The sequence below is a fragment of the Argiope bruennichi genome, chromosome 11 (genome assembly GCF_947563725.1).
Source record: "Argiope bruennichi chromosome 11, qqArgBrue1.1, whole genome shotgun sequence".
NCBI classification, from domain to species: domain Eukaryota; kingdom Metazoa; phylum Arthropoda; class Arachnida; order Araneae; family Araneidae; genus Argiope; species Argiope bruennichi.
The window spans coordinates 62,666,577-62,684,852 of NC_079161.1; the positions used below are offsets into that span (position 1 = coordinate 62,666,577).

At 30.3% G+C, this 18,276-nt stretch overlaps 1 protein-coding gene across 1 annotated transcript in view; it reads left to right on the forward strand.

Annotated features, from left to right (window-relative positions):
* The window catches only part of LOC129956574 (uncharacterized), a 634,064-nt gene that overhangs the window by 246,258 nt on the left and 369,530 nt on the right, over window positions 1–18,276 (forward strand). The window contains exon 5 of the mRNA XM_056068502.1: window positions 965–1,026. Coding sequence (XP_055924477.1) covers window positions 965–1,026 — 62 coding nt within the window. The remainder of the gene's footprint in view (window positions 1–964; window positions 1,027–18,276) is intronic.

The following is an 18,276-nucleotide window of genomic DNA, read 5'->3' on the forward strand; positions in this document are numbered from 1 at the left end:
TTGTGTTTCTTGGACTTCAAAAACATTTAATATTTTTTGAGAGATCTTCAACAATCGATATCAATAATGCAATGAAATTCAAACGGCTTTTCATTACTAAAGTCAATGTGCCATTCGGTATGAATTACAAAACCGCTTAATTTTTTAAATATCACTATGATATAAAACTCTTATTAAATAAATCATCCCCCACATTTTGTGAGAATCAGACTTAAGAGATTTAATTCAAACTAAGCCAAAAAAAAAAATTTCCATCTGATCATCTAAAGTGTGTACATCAACATAGTTGTATTTATTATAACGTTAGTTTTACTCCTCAATTCACTCTAGATTCATTATTTTCTGCCATCCAGCAAATGCACTCTTCTACTTAAAGTTTCAAAGTCTGGAGTCAACTCATTCAGGTCATACTATGCAAATTTTTTTTAAAAAAATCATGTTTGTGTAGTTTATATTCGTATAGATAGACTTTTGTTATTGAATTTTCATTAGTTTTTTGACGCAACAGAGTTTAGCACTTCATATAATCGTGCGTTCCTTTTCCCAAAACTATATTCTTTTTTTTCTTAGAACTTATTTTTCAGTTAATCAATTCAGTTTAATTTTTCAGGTAATCAGAATCCAATTTTGATTCTTTCAGTCCGGCGCCATCTGTTAGGAAACAACTATTTAAAATTTCAAGTAATTTATAAACAATCAAGAGATATATAAAATTACAAAAAAATAGGAGATAATTAAAATAAAATTGAACTTACCAATAGGCTCGGGCTATAGATCTGTGCAATTTGTGATAGACTCATGCCTGTAAATACAAAATAAATTGTTATTATTACAAAATAATTCATGAAATCTTTTTCTTGTAGATTATTCATGTGCATTTTATAAGAAGTATAATGTGTCTACTTTTCAAAAATTTATTTTTATTACTTTTTCTATATTCACATTGATTTCTTTTTTTTTTCAGTTGCTTCAGCTGTTTCAACCAAGACTCTATAAAGCCGAAAACTTGACAGTCCTAAGTTTTGAGTAAGTCACAGTTTATTTATTAAATATTAAAAATCATAAAATGTTAATCCCTGTCTTCAGAACGTATTTTTATGATATTCAAATAAAATCAATCTATAGTTCATGTGAATCTTACAAAATGAGATATGAGGATATTTCTGCAAATCAGTTAAAATTACTTAAGAATCGTCTGATGGAAGATATGAAACAAAGTTTTCAGAATGTTTAATTAATTGAACTATTATTAATACGTTTCTATGAATTCAAAAAATTGTTGGATATTTATAAATTGAAATGAATTACGAGCAATAATTCTTTTCGATTGATTAGTTTTAATTTCGAAGGATAATGAATTTACAATGGAATATAAACGAATCAAATATGTATAGATTGAACAAGAAAATGGTGCAACTCTGCAGATACAACTTCTAATTAATGCGTAAGAAATGAAAATATGGAGAATTTAAAAAAAATCATATAAGATCATAAGGTTGATAACGCCATTTTTAGGCGCTGGGCATTTTTTACGATGTCACATTATAAAAGTAGGAAAAGTTAAGAGATCAACGTAGAGAGTATTATATTTGAGAGCAGAAGAGATGCATTATATTTGCACATACCGTACACATAATAAGTTATACTAGAATCACAAAGTATTATTTTCCATAAGAAATACTGAAAGCAAGATGTTACATATCTGTGTTTATGAAATCGTGTAGGATAAATTTATCCAATGGGATATTTGGGCTGTAGCACAAGGGATCTGTTGATCCAAGGGCGCTTGATAATTTACTATTGATTTTATTTCAATATTGAAAAAAATGATGTGATTTTAAATGAATTAAGGAAATAAAAATAGGATCAGTACTCTATAGTGATAAATTTTGCAACGTTTCATGAACAGGTTACATTAATATTTGTACTGAGACATTCAAAGACAAAATATAAAAATATGCGAGCATTGCAAGTTGCATGCATTATCAATGATACCTGCCTTTAGTTACCAGCAGTATCATAATAATGAATCAAGTATTATGAGGTGTTATTTAAGAGAATATCATGCAAGATATGCAAATTAATTGATTGACCTCTGAAACATCGTCTCATTGACTGTTTTTTTTTTCTCGGGCATAAATACGAAATATTTAAATTTAACTACATGGGTTTAGTGGTATTTTATCAATCTAATACTTTATATCAGGTACGCCCAAATATTAGGTACACAAAACTGGTATAGACTAAAAGTATCAGGTACTTGGAATGAAGGATTTTTTTATTGGTAGTCTTCTTGATCTCATTTGTTTTCGATCGGATGATACAATATCAATTTTATGCAAAGTGTTGTGGGGTGTGATGGCCAAGCAATAATAAGTTCCAGTCAGCTGAAATTTGAGAACTTAATGATTGACAATATAATGGTAATAATGATGCACAAATTGAAGATGACAAATTTGCAGAATGAGACTACGATTATCAGGTTCAAAGCTAACATAAAAAATCGTCTTTTAAACAACACGCCGTTATAGCTAGTCTTTACCTCGCCATGTCTTGGCGTCAACTGACAGCAACTCTCGTTCCCTCCGCCAGAGGTACTGCTGAAGGGCTGAAAGTGAGGTACCTGGCACCACAGTATTATCTCTATATAGCTTTCTTCACCTCCCTCCTTAGCGACGGGGCACATACTATTGAATAATCCCCTTCTTCCTCTGCACTAATTATATCAAAGAATTCTTCCTTTCCTCTTTTCATCCACCCTTCAATCACTGTTAAAATCAAGGCTACCAACATATCATCAATGACATGCCAATATAAGCAAAATACTAATTGGAATCATATTCATATCTGTTATTTAAATCACATTTGTTACCTCCTGTATCAGGTACAATCAATTACCAGTATCAGTTCGTACTTGACACAGTAAAATCGGTTATGAATAAAAACCTGTCAACTACTGTTATAGGATGACAAATAGTATCTGTATTGTTTAAGAGATTGTATATGTATGAGCATGTACTACAGTAAAACAGTAGGATTGTATGGTAGAATTAGTTTTTAGAATAAAGTTTCTACTTTACTACTTAGTATTTCAATTCCATTAAAGATATGCACTGTTACTAAAAAAAGTTGGTTTTTAATTATTTCCGTTGATATACGAAGCTCAAATAATGAGGCGCCATATTACTTTAGCCCAGAGCTTTCAAATTCATTAACCCTTTCTAAGGCCGTGGGAAGTATGCTTCCCACCAAATTTATGAATCTTTGTATGAAATTATGTAGGTTGGCGTAAGTTCTGACAAATTTTTTTAGTAAGTCAGAAACTTAGATGCTTCAATTCTTTATCTCAGACAAAATGATGTGTCTTGATTTGTTACTTAATTATTAATTAACCAAATTAATGAATCAAATTAAATTTATCTAATAAGCTAAATGAATCCCTTTTCTAATTCTAATTTCAAGCCTAAAAATATTTTAACATAATATGACTAGCAAAAAATGGCCCTTTAAAGGGTTAAAAAAATGTTGAATTCAGTAAATTCTCAAGAACTATCAAGATTTTTTCTTCGCATGTTATAATACAAAACGAATACAGTGTCATACAAATAAATGAGTAATATAAGATGAGCTTTTTTTAAAAATATTAAATTTAAATGCAAAAATTACGAACATATAAACATGTAGAAGTAAATATGCATTAGAATCTCTCTTTATTTATTAATGGTTTTTTTTATCTGTAAATGCACTCATTCTCGCTAGTATACTAATTTAACTGTATGCAACGATTTTCTTAGTGAGCATGTGCATTTATCAGATTCCCTGTTACAATTGATGGGGGGGGGGGGAGTTGACTTACGTCATTCCAATATGATATAAATTATTGAATGAAGTTTTTACAATTCATTATATAATTTGACAGCGGCTTCTAAAATCCCTCTGCGCTTTTGCGCATGCATGAATATGGGTTTAATTCGTCAAAATACTAGTGAGAGAGAAGATGAAAGGAGGGGATGTTTATATTTAACATTAAACTCGGATTCCTCGCAGACTGAATTAAGATAATACAGCCAGAAACGACACAATATTCACATACACGTGGGAAAAAAAACCGAACAAAAAAGTATTTAATAGCGCAAAAATCAAGGTCAAAGAATGACGAAGAATTCCGGAAATGCGCTCATCCTTCCGCGTCTCTCCCCTTAATGACATAGAATCGTCGAAAAGTGGTAGTCTCAGAATAATGAAAATAACAGTATTTTATTTTTCTTATCGTATTGATTTCAGCGCCATACACGCTTTCGATATTTACACCAAGAAACATTTTATTAAAAAATTGTACTTTTTATTACAATTGGATTTTAAAAACTATTTTATTATTTGTATGTTGTAGTCTACAAAATATTGTATAATTCTTTATAACAATTTATTATAAAATAATAGAAAGAGAAATCCTCAGATTTAATTCCATATGGCGGCTTGAAAATGGAACCAAAATCAAGGTAAAATCAAGCGATAACATTAAAATAATATGTTGGCGCCGCTAATACACAATTGAAAAGAATTCTAGATGTTTCATAATCCAAGAAATAAATTAATCTAATTAAAAAATAGCATTCAGTTCAATTTAAGTACATTTTTACAATAAAAAATCGTAAATTGAAAAATATTTTTTTTTCCTTCAGTGCTGTCCGGAAACTTACTATCTAAACAATCTGAGATTCAAATATTAGCCCTTGAAGTAATAATATCTTTATTGATTATACAATGATATTTCATATAAAACACAATTGGAAGCCATCATCGAAGATTAATATTCTCTAATTAGCAGGCACACGCTGCCTTTCAATATATGTTTCTGCATATAATACACAAATCACGCAATATCATATGTGGAATCAACAGATATATGTTGTCTTACCTTCGTTATTATATAATCCTTTCTCTATTGCGTATGTTCATCGTTACTGGTAGGAGTTCCAATTCATTTGACATAAAATGGAGTCTTTTCCATTATTCATAGTAAATAATACACCACAGCAGACGATATTGGGAGTTCTAAAGTAAATACGGAATGTACACATCTGGCACCGAGCAATGTTAGTATCAGGACTTCTTGAACTGTAAGTTGGACGGAAATTAAAGATTAGATGGAATTATCAGTATTATGTCATAAATAAGGCTCGGTAATTGAACGTTTTGAGTTGACCAATGCTTAGTTTCTGTAAAGTATTGAAGTCGACATTATGGCAAATTGCTGTGTTTGGGGTTTGATGATAATATTCTAAAAAACTTTTTTTTATTATTGCCTCGATTAAAATTAATATTTTTCTTGTTCTAGTGCTTTTTATGTATAAAAATGAAAAATATTTAAATTATAATTTACAGCTTCGAATCAAACGATATATTAAATCTAGTGGATTAATTTTTTTTTACCCATTTTCCCTTGTTATCGTTTGTGGGAAAATTGTTCTAAAAATGTTTTAGAACAGCATTTAATGAATATTTCTTTTCTCTGTAATAATTTAGAAATTCACTAAATGTAACGAGATTTCATTCTTTAAAATATTTTAATTTCCGTTTTGCTCGTATGTAAAAAATGGAATTTTGTAACAAAAATTTCCATTTATTTTCTGATTTTCTAGATTTATGAAATTTTAAGCTCAAATAATAAAATCTTTAGCTGAATAAAAATATATTTTCATATTTTTCTGAACTTAAATGTCAAATTTTAAAATAATTGAATTAAATATAGACTAATGCAATAGCGCTGCTTTGTGACGAATTCGCAAAAAAGAGTTGATTTCAAAATTCATTAATTTTAATATTTTTTTAAATTTTCAATAATAAATTTTTATTTTAACATTTATTATAATTACTTAAACAATAATCAAAATAAAAAACCAGTATTAATTAAATTGTATTTTTATAAAATTTTAATATAATTTTTAAATTTTTTTAAATTATTACTTCAGATATATAATATGAGGAGATAATATACAATGGCGACAAACGATTTTGTACCAGATTTTGTTATTTATTATTAAAATTTATATGGGAGGCTACTGCAATAAATATTAACACATGCATGCATTCCTATTATAAAACACATAAAATGTTCTTTTTTGTTTTGTTTTTATCTTCTTTAGATCCTCCTAAATAATAAATTTATATTCTAACCATGAAATCATATCTTATTATAATAATGAAAAAAAAATCTAAATAAGAAGCAACGGAAAGACCATAGTGAAACATTTTTTCTGACGCATAAGTTATTTGCCCTTGTCTCTGCGTTATCGAAATTTAAGGGCTTCAAGCCTGATGACATTTTAAGAAAAATCACCGTTTGGCGACTTTTGGCGAAAAATGGAAGGTTTCGGAACCAGTGGTTAGAATGTCTATATCTGATCGAGATATAAGATCTCAAAGTCCTCTAATTTATTTATTTCAGGCAATATAAATAAAAGAAATATGCTTCCACAATCTTTCATTTCTTGCCAAAATTCGCCATATCGCATTTATCTGATCTAATAAAGCTTTCGCTGCGATTTGTTTTATATAACGTTGGCGACATTTCTACATAGCCAAGCATGGAATATTCTAGAACTGACGCTGCATCTTCCTTAATATTCAAGATATCAAAAATCTGGTCACTGTTTCTAGAACCTTCCGTTTCTCGCCAAATGTCAAAAATTTGGCGACTTTTAAAAAAATATCTCCAGATTTCAAGAACTTATATTCGGATTATGAGGAGACGAGATCAAATAATTTACGAGCCAAAAAAAGTTTCACTATGATCTTTCAGGTGCTATTTATTTAAATTTATTCATTATTACACTATTCATGTGGTATCCTGGTTAAATCTATATAAAATACAAATCGTGTTTTGATTTGCATCTTTCATAAATACATGCACGTATACTGATTATAAGATTCATTAGTGCGGTAGAATATCTTGCGCACCTTTTCAAGAAGTTTTCAGACATTGTTCACAATTCAGTTCATTTTAACTTAGAAGCGTATTTCTTTAAATGAAAATTTAATCCGAGTTATAACTATTTGAGGAATTACAGAGAGAATTTTCAATGGATGGAAATTGTAGAAAAAAAAGGCGGCTGGAACGAGCCTAAAAGTTTTGTGTACTTGAAATAGTATATTTCTTAACACTTTTCCTGATATCAGCAATTTTTTAGAGCTCTAAATATTATTTTAGCAATCAAACCAATATCGGAGAATTAAAGTCCCTTTTAATAAATTTTAAGAGGCACGGTAAAAACTAAATGTTAACTTGAATTATTGAAATAAAGCAGAAGTGCTTTTTTAGAAATAGAACAGAACTACATTCATTTTTTTTTAAATGCCCGGTAGAATATTTTTAAAGATGCTGATAAATTGAATTTATAGCTTTATTCATTTTTTTTTTCGCTCAAGAAACATTTAAAACATGTCATGCCGAGTCATTGATAGCAGCCTCACCAAAAAAAAAACAAAAAAAACTTGGAGATTTTTGGGGCAAAATCGAAGATTATAGAAGTTACAAAAATCTTGACAAAAACTCCATTAGGATTTGAGTTAAGTCTTTTATTCTAGAAACTTCTGTGATTTATCTATAAAAAATTCGAGAAGCACAGCTGAAATTCAGCAGAGTATTGAGTCAATAGTGAGTAGACAACTGAGTTCAAATGAAGGGAGTAATATTTGAAAGTAGCAGACGATTCAAGTGACTTAAATAGTTGAGCGAAGTCTCTTTCCTGTGGATTCTTTCTGACCGCTTTGTGATATTACGGATATTTATTACCGATCAGCTGCTTATGCCTAAGCTTACTGCAAATCCAACTGTTTTCACTTAGAATAAAGCTTTATTATTTGTTACTGAGCGTATTGGATTTTTCACCTCACAATCCAAGCGTGGATTTTCGATAAACTTTCCGTGATATTTGGAGTAAGAATATTCCTCGCAGAACTCATGAATATACGCCAATTAAAAAATGAAAAGCAAAACTGTAAAATGCAATTAAAATTGTATTTTTTAAAAATTATAAAAATTAAGGAAAAATAAAAATGGTGTCACTGAATAGTTCATCTTATTTTTTAATTTCTTTTGGGCGAACAAAGAGATTTCTACAATAATGCTCTGCGAAATTATTGAGGAAAAATTTGTAAATTTTGAAAATCCCTTTTTTTTTAATCAACATTTTTTATCCAAAAAGTAAATATAAATTCAATTTGTGAACTCTATGTCTAACGATTTTTCCGGAAGAAGGTTTCAGGCAATATTTTTATCGTAGATAACGCATAATAATATATTGCAATTTATATACAATATGGCAGTCTATAGGCATGATCGTTTCATAAAAAGGTTTTGTTCATTTAAGATAAACATCTTAAAAGCTGTTTCTTAAAATAATTCGTTTTTTTTTAAATATTGTTTTTGATAATTTGAATATTCCTTTTTTTTCTTTCCAATTTTGAAACATTATATCTAAATTTACTTTTGACATTAAAAGCATAACATAATCTTCTTTTATCTGAAAAGAAGCATTTTCAAAGCAACTTTATCAAGACAATTTTCAATTCCCTCTTGTTTGTAATTACTGTTGTGAACACGTAATTTGCCTTGTTATATTTTCGTGTTAAAATTATATATATTTGAAACTATTTGATATAAAAATTAAAGCAATAAGAATAATATATATATATATTATATTCTAATACAAATATTCTTATTCATACATTTTTTTAAATGCTTAAATACGATTTTTTTAAAAATTGAGGAATAAAATAAAATTTAACTCCTGATTTTACGTTTGAATTATTCTGATTGAGCAATAAATAAATGACGGGTGAAATCATTCTTTTCAAAATTTTCTTCCAGTAAAATATTTGTAACTTGCATCCAAAAGTTTAGAACACCGTGAATAAATTAGAAAAAGTTTACAGAACAATTTTTTTTCAATAAAAATATTGAAAGCAAACTTTATGAAAACTATTTTCCAAGTTCCATATCTAAATTATACATGAATTCTTCAACAACTAATTTTTTTAAGGGAACTGGTACTTTGAATGCTGTAAGTTATAAGCATATTGATATTTCTCAAAGACACCCAACTGTGTAATTTTCAAACAATGCTTGAACAAAAACCTATTTGAAATTCTTAGAAACTCCAATTCGACGAAGAAAATATCGCAAAAAAAATCGTTTGCTGTTATTTCTACAGAATTTTATTTTATTTTATTTACTTAGCGATTTCCAAGCAAATCGTTTGCTGTTATTGCAACAGAAATTTATTTATTTATTTGCTTATTCTTAGTTATCGTGCTTTTTTTTACAGTAATTTATTTTTTATTCTGAACTACTAAAAACTGCAGACACACTTTCTTTAAGAAAAAGGTCGTATAATTTTCTACGAATTCCATTTTTACGCATACCAGCTTACTTTTCTTTTAAAATAAAATAAAAATTCCTAGTTGCCCCAAGATAACGTTGGCTGAAAAATACGGCGCATTTTAAATGGAAGCCTTTTCAAAATGAAGTATTCTTCGGTAGATGCCATATTTTCTTAACTCTAGCGATAGTGTCTGAGTCTACGAAAATTTTTCCCCTTTCCAAACGGCTCTCATCTATAAAAGAGTGCGGCGGTTCTTATTCCCAAGGTCTTAGGGAGTACGATTACGTTGAGTTATGCTTTAGGGTGTAGAGGTTATCATAACTGAGGACTGTTTTGGTAACCTGAACATCTATTTTTCTTCCATCGCCGTACATTGTGAGATATATAGAGAGTTTGTTGTTGAAAGTAGCAGCTCAGGTTTTCATAAGTAGGGGGGGGGGGTTCAAAAATAAATAAGGGGAGAAATCTTACTGGGGATTTGTTTGGTTATAATGGATGTTGCCATTCTCGCTTCTTTATAAACAGAGTTGGAAATGCATAGCACGTAGTAAATTTATGCCAAGAATCTTTTGAAAATTTTAATGCAGTAATCAATCGGTGAACATTTGAAATAACGTGTAATTTGTTCTGAAATATTACAAACTGTCATTTAACAAGAACTACTTTTTTTTAATTTTTTAATTGTTATTTGTTTGTTTAGTTTTATTTGATAGTTAATTTTCTATTTACTAATACGTTTTCTTGAATTCGATATTGCTAGTGATACCAGTATCAATTTCATCCTTTTTTGTGTATATAATTGATGTTGCTATTCTCACATAAGTATGCACAGACTTAAAAATACATAATTCGTAATAAATGTGTGTCAAACATCTTTGGAAAATTAAATCAGGGTAATTCGTTTCTAAACTTTTGAAATAAACTTGTAATTTGGTCCGAAAAATGAATATTATAAACATTCATTTGACATAACACTTAAATTTTTGCTTTTTTTTTTTTTTTTTTAGTTTTAATTAATTTTTACTTTCTTATATGCTAATTTCGTATTTTATTTTGTTAAACAGAACAGTGATAGTTTTTTATTATGTTGTGAAGGCACACTTTTCGCAGTCATTAATAACCCTTGAATTTATTCCTAAGAAAAATTTGACGATTATTTGACTAATATCTTCGTGATATTCAGATTTTTTTTTCAAACAATTTTGACAATAACAATTAGATCTCTGAATACAATAAATACATTTTTATCTGAACGATATTATACATATTAAAAATATCTTGTCTTGATTAATATTATTAATGAATTTGCAGTCAATTGATAAGAGAATTAAATTAACTTTATCACGTGTATTCATCATTGAAATCGTGCTTACGATTTGAGAGCGATATTTTAATTGTGTTTCGCATACAAAATAGAAAGAGTGGAAACATAATTAATCCTAGGAAATGTTAGAATTCTAACACATCTGTCAAGTATTTTAATGTAAAAGCTTGAATTATGTAAAACATTGTAATAAGCAAGTTCTTTCTATTAACTTTTATTTCATTTCTAATAAATAAACTTTAGAATTATTTTAAAACATAATAAACATTTTTTCATTTTTTTAAAAAAATATTGTATCAGATATCCGAGAAAAAGTCAAGTATTTTGAAGTCTCATCGTTTCCTAGCAACGAAGTATCTGTAAATATACTCATTTAAAAATCGTCTGCATCTATGTAATTATTTATTTTGAACTTCAATAAAAACCAACAAAAACTGAAGCAAAGATTTCCCTGAAATAAAATTAGCATTATTAAAAAAAAAAGTAAAATTTTAAATGTTATTATGGAATATAAATATTTCTTCTATAATAACTTACACAAAAACTTTTGCAGGAAAACGGAAAATTTCAGTTAATTTCTAATCAATTGCTTATTTAATAGCTTTTGCATTTTGAAAGGTGATAATATTATTTCTTTTGTCTTAAATAATAAAAACGCAAAATTCGGTCGAATTGTTTAAGTAGAAATGTGGAATATAAAACATATTAATAGCTGCTTGCATTGGAAAAAATAAATTTGTTTGAATGTGAATGATTCAGCATTTGCTTAATTCAATAAACAACTCACACTGTCTTTACTTTTTTTTTTCGTATCTTGTGATATTTATTTTTTTTAAAAATGTCTTTCTTGCAAAACAAAACAAAAGTGCTCTCTCCAAAATGTTCTTGCATACTACCTAATAAATTATGTTAAAGGGCATCTTACATGGCATAGGTGTACAGTAATTACGATAAATTAATTTTGGCATGAATTTAGCATCTTTAGTGAAATTATCGTAGCATCCTTGGCGAGTTATTTGGCAGTTTATCCCTGCCATCATCATCTTAGTATCTAAAAACTGCATTTATGTTTGTGCACGTTTTTCTCAACCCAGTGAGACCCAAATTTGACATAAAACTCTTGTAGTCACAAAATTCTGTACCAAATTTGATTCATTTAAATAATTGCCTTTTTGAATTATCGCGTTTACATGTTTCTAAAAGTCCAGACCGACAAACAGTCACCCCGGAGTTGAACTTAGATCAAAATTAGGCCGGTGTCTATAATGTAGATGTTAAGTCTTTGTACCAAATTTTCTCTATCTAGCTCTCTTCGTTTTGTATTTATTGTGTTAACTTATATTCGAACAGTCGTATAGACGGACTTCCTCTGAATAGATTTTACTCAAAAATTGGTGAAAATCTGCAAATTTGGTGTAAGGACCGTGCACAAAATTTCATCAATATATCTCAAAGCTTTTTTTAGTTATATTTTCCACAGACACACGGTCATTTTCCAAAAATGTGTTTTTCGAACTCAGAAGAACTAAAATGTGGAGATTCGACAAAAGCTCGAGTTCCAATTTTTTGACAATTGCTATACATCCTGTATACTAAGTTTACAAGAAAGTAATAAAGATGGGCTTTATAGACTTCTATTATTTTTATTATTTTAAACTTGCATGTTAATTGTTCTTGTTATGAAAAATATTTCTCTAATTAAATTAACCCTCCAGCTACGTATCCTGCGATTTCCAGGGGGTTAGCAATCAGTCCATTTGCTGTTATATCCTGCGTTTTTTCTCATTTTAGAATGTTTATTTTTACGTTTACAGATTTTTATTATATTATTATCGTGCAACGTATAGTATCAGTTCACTTTCTTTGAAAAATATTTGAAATTTGCAGCCATCGCATCTAAATAGTGAGTTTAACATCCATGAAAATTTATATTTTCTTAAAATATCCTCCAATTTTCTTCGAACATTTCAATTGTTAATCAAACTATAATCCCTTTTCCACTACAATCATTTTTCCACATTATTCAACGAATAATCCTATCTAGATTACTGTTTTTTAACTCAGATTATTCGGTTTTAATTTGATAAACTAACTACACTGGAACTAATTCCTTTCTAAAATATTTTTAAACAACGAATTCAGTTCTCAGATTCTTTCCGAAACACAAAGAAATCAGTTTAAATCCTTTCTCAACGAAGAAAGGACTCGGAGGAATTGTTGGCCAGATTCAGAACTGATACGTTCGTTTGCTGTCAAGGTTTTCCTGAGAGCGGAAATAGTTTCGGCGATTGAAATCCTACAGGAAGTCAGGGAAGGGTTTTGTATTTGTCTGTTTTGGAAAAGTTTTCTGCGAGACTGTTTGCGGACTGATTTCCCGACAGGCAACAAAGGGTTCAGCGAAATATAGTGGCATGATTGATTCGTTTCGAAAGCGGAATGATGGATGGTGTATTCGGAAGATTTTGCAACCATGCATAACATTCGAAGAAATAGAAATTTTGTTCCAAAAAAGCATCGTGTGTATTTCATTAAATATTCTTTAAGATGTCATTACCCAAGCGATTTATTATTTTTCTAGAAACGTTTTCATGAAAAAAAAGGGGGAGAGGGATGACGAGACATGATAAAATCTATAATCTTGATGCAGATTCGGATTTTTTGCTCCATACTATAAAGGAATATTGTAATGGTAAGAAAACTGACATCGTCATTTTGATGAATTTCCACATTTTGAACAAATACATTTCAAGTAAGTCTGTCTATTTGTGGGTCATTCCGTCTATCGTTGATTAATATGTCATTTTCCAACGATTTATTATTTTTCTATTGAGATTCTTCATGAAAAAAGGGGGAAAGTGGTGAGATATGATAAAATCGATAATCATGATGTAGATTCAGAATTTATTCTCTATATGATGAAGGAATATTGTAATCGTAAGAAAACTGACATCGGCATTTTTATGAATTTCCATATTTTGAGCAAACACATTTGAAATATCTGTCTACTTGTAGACATTCTGCCTGTCTTTGATTAATATGTTGTTATTCAAGCGATTTATTTTTTACTAATAAAATTTTTCATGATAAATTTTATCAGTATGTACAAAGTATGTATTAGTGTAGTATGCATTAGAAAGTGTATCGAGGAATGGCAAAATCTGTAACCATGATGTAGATTTGGATTCTTTCTCTATACGATAAAGGATTATTATAATCGTAAGAAAATTGACATCGGTATTTTGATGAATTTTCACATTTTGAACAATTTTTTTACTAGAATATGGCTAAGTAAAATGAAAAAAATTTCATATTTGTCCATTGAGTATTTAAAGAAGATGGCCCAACTTCTTATTAATTTTCAACAGCATTAAAATTAGACACGGATATATTTTCTTTAAATAATTAATCATTAATGGATAATTCCGAAATCATGACATCAGAATCGAAATTATTCACTTCACTTCAATTTGATTTAACTTATTTCAGCACTTTCCTACTTTTGCCGTCCCTTATCAAGTAAATAAATATACAAAAATATATAAAAAATAAAGATAATAATAAAAGAAATAATTCGAATGTTTTTTTCTTAACCAGCGGAAATAGTCTCAACACATGTTCTCGCTTACTCTCTAATAAAGGTTTTATCCAAGAGAAGGCCTTGCATGGCATTGGTGTACAATAATTATCAAATGTTAACATTTGGCATGAATTAAGCATCTTCACTGAATCTATCGTGTCAACATTGGCGAGTTACTTGGCGATGAATCCCTCGCATGCGATTATTAACATCCGAAAATCGAATCCGTGTGTTAGATAAGTTTTTCTCAATCGATTGAAATAAAAATTTGTAAAAACGTTACAATTGCAGCCACTAAAATTCCATATCAAATTTAATATAGTTAACTCATTGAGTTTTAGGGTTATTGCGTTTCTATGTTTCTGAAACCGACAGACAGACAGTCAACCGTCCCATTTGATTGGACACAAAATTTGATTGTTATATTCTATAAATGTTAAATACGTGCACCGAATTTTATCTGTCTTTCTCCGTTTTGTGGTTGCCGTGTTAACTTATATGCAAATAGCTGAAGAGACAGACTTCCTCTGAAATTTAATAAAAATCTACAAATTTGTTTTAAAGACCGTATACAAAATTTCAAACGTTTAGCTCAAAGCGTTTCTGAGTTATTTTTGTCTTACAGGAAAACAGATGGGCATTTCCCAAAAATGTGTTTTTCGAACTCACGGAGGTCCGAAACGTAGAGCTTGGTGAAAATTTCGAACACGAATTTTTTGACAATTACTATATTGTTTTTATAATATATATGTAACATATTTTGGTTGAGTAGAAAGCAGGTTTGAAGACATATACGAGACGTTGTATTTTTAACTTCGTTTTATTCTCTTTCGGGAGACAAGCATGATTATTTACAAGAAGACGCGGCGCGGCACAAAAGCAGAAGTAAGAAAGAAGGGAAGAAGACGCGAACAAATGATCACTAGTCTTATATAAGATAGGATTTCCGGCCACGTGCCGATGGAATACATATGTTGACCTTTGACAAGGGCAACGGAGGTGTCACTTTCATTTGATACGTAGCACTGATGGTGCATTAGTTTTACAGAGGAATTAATTAAACTGAAAGTGAAATTGGATCTCGAAATAAGAGAATATTTTTAGAATGAAGTTTCTATGGGCTAAATTAAGATAAAATTTTGGAATTGAGTTAAATTGAAATTAGAATTAAAATATCATTACATATATATGTATACGACAAAATAAAAATATTACTTCTGCCTCTCTAAATTCATTAAAATTAAGAAGTTATATTTTTCCCGATTATATATATTATATGAATAAATTATAATAAATACAGAAATCATGATAAATTTTCAGAATTTTTCAGCAGTATTTTGATAAAACATTGAAAACATGGTTTAATTCATTTGTGGTTTAAACTCTACTCTAAGGTATCTAAGGCACAAGAAAAGAGTTATTTTTGCCTTTACACTCGCCATTGAAGCACTTTTTGTTAAGCACAAAGGTCCAATTGTTTAGCCTTGCAACAGCGATTCAGCAAATTCATAACCGTAGAAATCAGGTTACTCTACTGCATAAAGGATACAGAATAATGGAAGACGAAAAAAAAATCTCCGAAATTTGGCGAGGAAAGAATCCTACAATCAATAACAAACGTCATAAATTTCCGCCATCCATCAAAGTGTCGGAAACAGGGCGAGTCCAATTTTTCTCCTTATATTCCTCTCCCTTGTTGGAAGAAGGGTTGATGCGTGTTTGCTTGGCGAAACGGCATAAAAAGAAAGGACAAATAAAATGAAAAAAATCGCCAAGAATCTCTTTCTTACCTTCACGGACGGAAAAGCGATAGAATCGGTCGGAATAATACAGTTGTTGAAAGACTCAAACGAATCAGATTGGGAGTCATTCGCTCCGATTATTCTCCGAGACAGGAAAGAAGTAGATTGCTATATGATATCTCGCCCTCCCATCCACCCACCCCTTTTTCCTTGAAGAAAAAGCCATTTTTAAAAAAACTATCCGAAAGGAATAGAGACGCAAGGAAACGGTGGGGAATTTTGTAACGTTTGTTGAAGCCAATCGGATCAGGAGAGGGAAGAGGATGAAGATGAGGAAATCCATCATTTCTCGCACATGGCGAATGATACGGGTTATATGAGATTTGGGAAGAATGAAATGGAAGAAACACTTTCTGTTTGACAGAGATTTCTGTTTAACTTGTACGGGACACCGCTGCAGCTATTTCATGAAAATACATTCAGATACTTTTATTCTTTAGAATAGATTTCTTCTGATTTAACTCTAAGATTAAACAGAGTTTTATTTTAGATGGATTTTATGGGACAAGAGACAGACTTATGCTGGCTCATCAAAAAAAAAAAAAAAGGTAACTGCAATGATTTAGTAATTTATTCTATTTTTGATGGTCAGCATAAGAATAGAGGAGGGTTATAACAGTAGCGCATCAAAATTTTATGGCACAAGGAATAGATTTATGCTGGCTAGTCAAAAATATGGTAACCAGCATTGATTTAGTAATTCATTCTATTCTTAATGGCATACAAAATACAATAACACATTAACATTTTACGAAACGAGAGATAGATTTATATCGGCTCATCAAAAAGTGTGGTAACAGCAATGATTTAGTAATTCATCCTATTCTTAACCCTTTCGGGACGGGAGGCATCTATCCTAGACTCACGCACGGGACGGAGCGTACGTGAAAGGAATCATCCCACAGGACGGGATTTTATGTCGCTAAGCCTAACTTTGAAAAAAATCACAAAAAATAAAGTCCAAACCTCGTCATTTTTCTACCTTTTTAGATTATTAGTTCAGTCATAATTTGAGAACATTCTTCCTGCACAAATTGCGTTTTCTTGTCATAATAAACCGAAACCATGGCTTTCCACAATAAAAAGATAAGTACATATATGTATCTTGAATCGAAGCAAAATAAATAGAACCGACGGTAAAACCCAGAAAGACTACTTACGGTTACACAGCAATAAAAAAAAGCATTTGGTGCAAGATTAGAAACGCAAATGAATCTATCAAGTGGAACGTTATACAACCCAGCTTTGTTTATTTACATTAATCTTACCTCCCCCCTGCAATAGCTGATGAGTAAAATACCAAAGACTGAATATGAGGATATTAAAACTATATTTATGTCAAAAGTAATGGACACAAGGAGCCATCTAGTGGCGCTTAAAAATTGTTCCAGTTCAGAATGCATATATGCATCACCTTCCCTTAAGTTTGATTTCCAGAAATGCACGGGTGGCATGCAACGCTGTGGGAGACGACCATTGGTGATGCATATATGACACTCCCTTCGCGAAAGGGTTAAGGACATACAAAAACAATAATACATTACCATTTTACTGGACGAAAAACATATTTATGCTGGCTGGTCAAAAAATACGGTAACTGCAGTGATTTAGTGATTCATCCTATTCTTGATAGAATACAAAATACAATAATAAATTAACATTAATTACATCAACATTCAATAATACATAAAACTTCCACACTTTTATCAAGAAAGAAAACTATATACAATGAGGAGCCATTACATTATGACCACCTTTTTAATAACATGTAGAACCACATTCAGCTCGTAAAACTCCCAACACACGAAGAGGCATTGACTCCACAAGGTGCTGATAGGTACTCTGAGGTATCTGGTATCAAGCGCTCACAGACTGGCCCTGCAATTCCCTCACATTGCGAGGGTGTAGCGTGGTAGTACGAATTTCGTTTTCCTGGTGGGACCACAAATGCTCTATGGGATTAATGTCGGTGAATGTGGAAGCGAAGACATGGCTTGAAAGTCACTGGAATGTTCCTCGAACCACTCCCTGACGATTCGACCGTTATGACATGGTGCATCAACCTGTTGGTAAACACTATCCCCACCGGAAATACTATTGTGATGAACGGGCCAACCTGATCTGCAACGAGGTTCACGTAGCACAGGAACGTCAGGGATTGTTCTGTGGGGATTATGGCTCCCAATG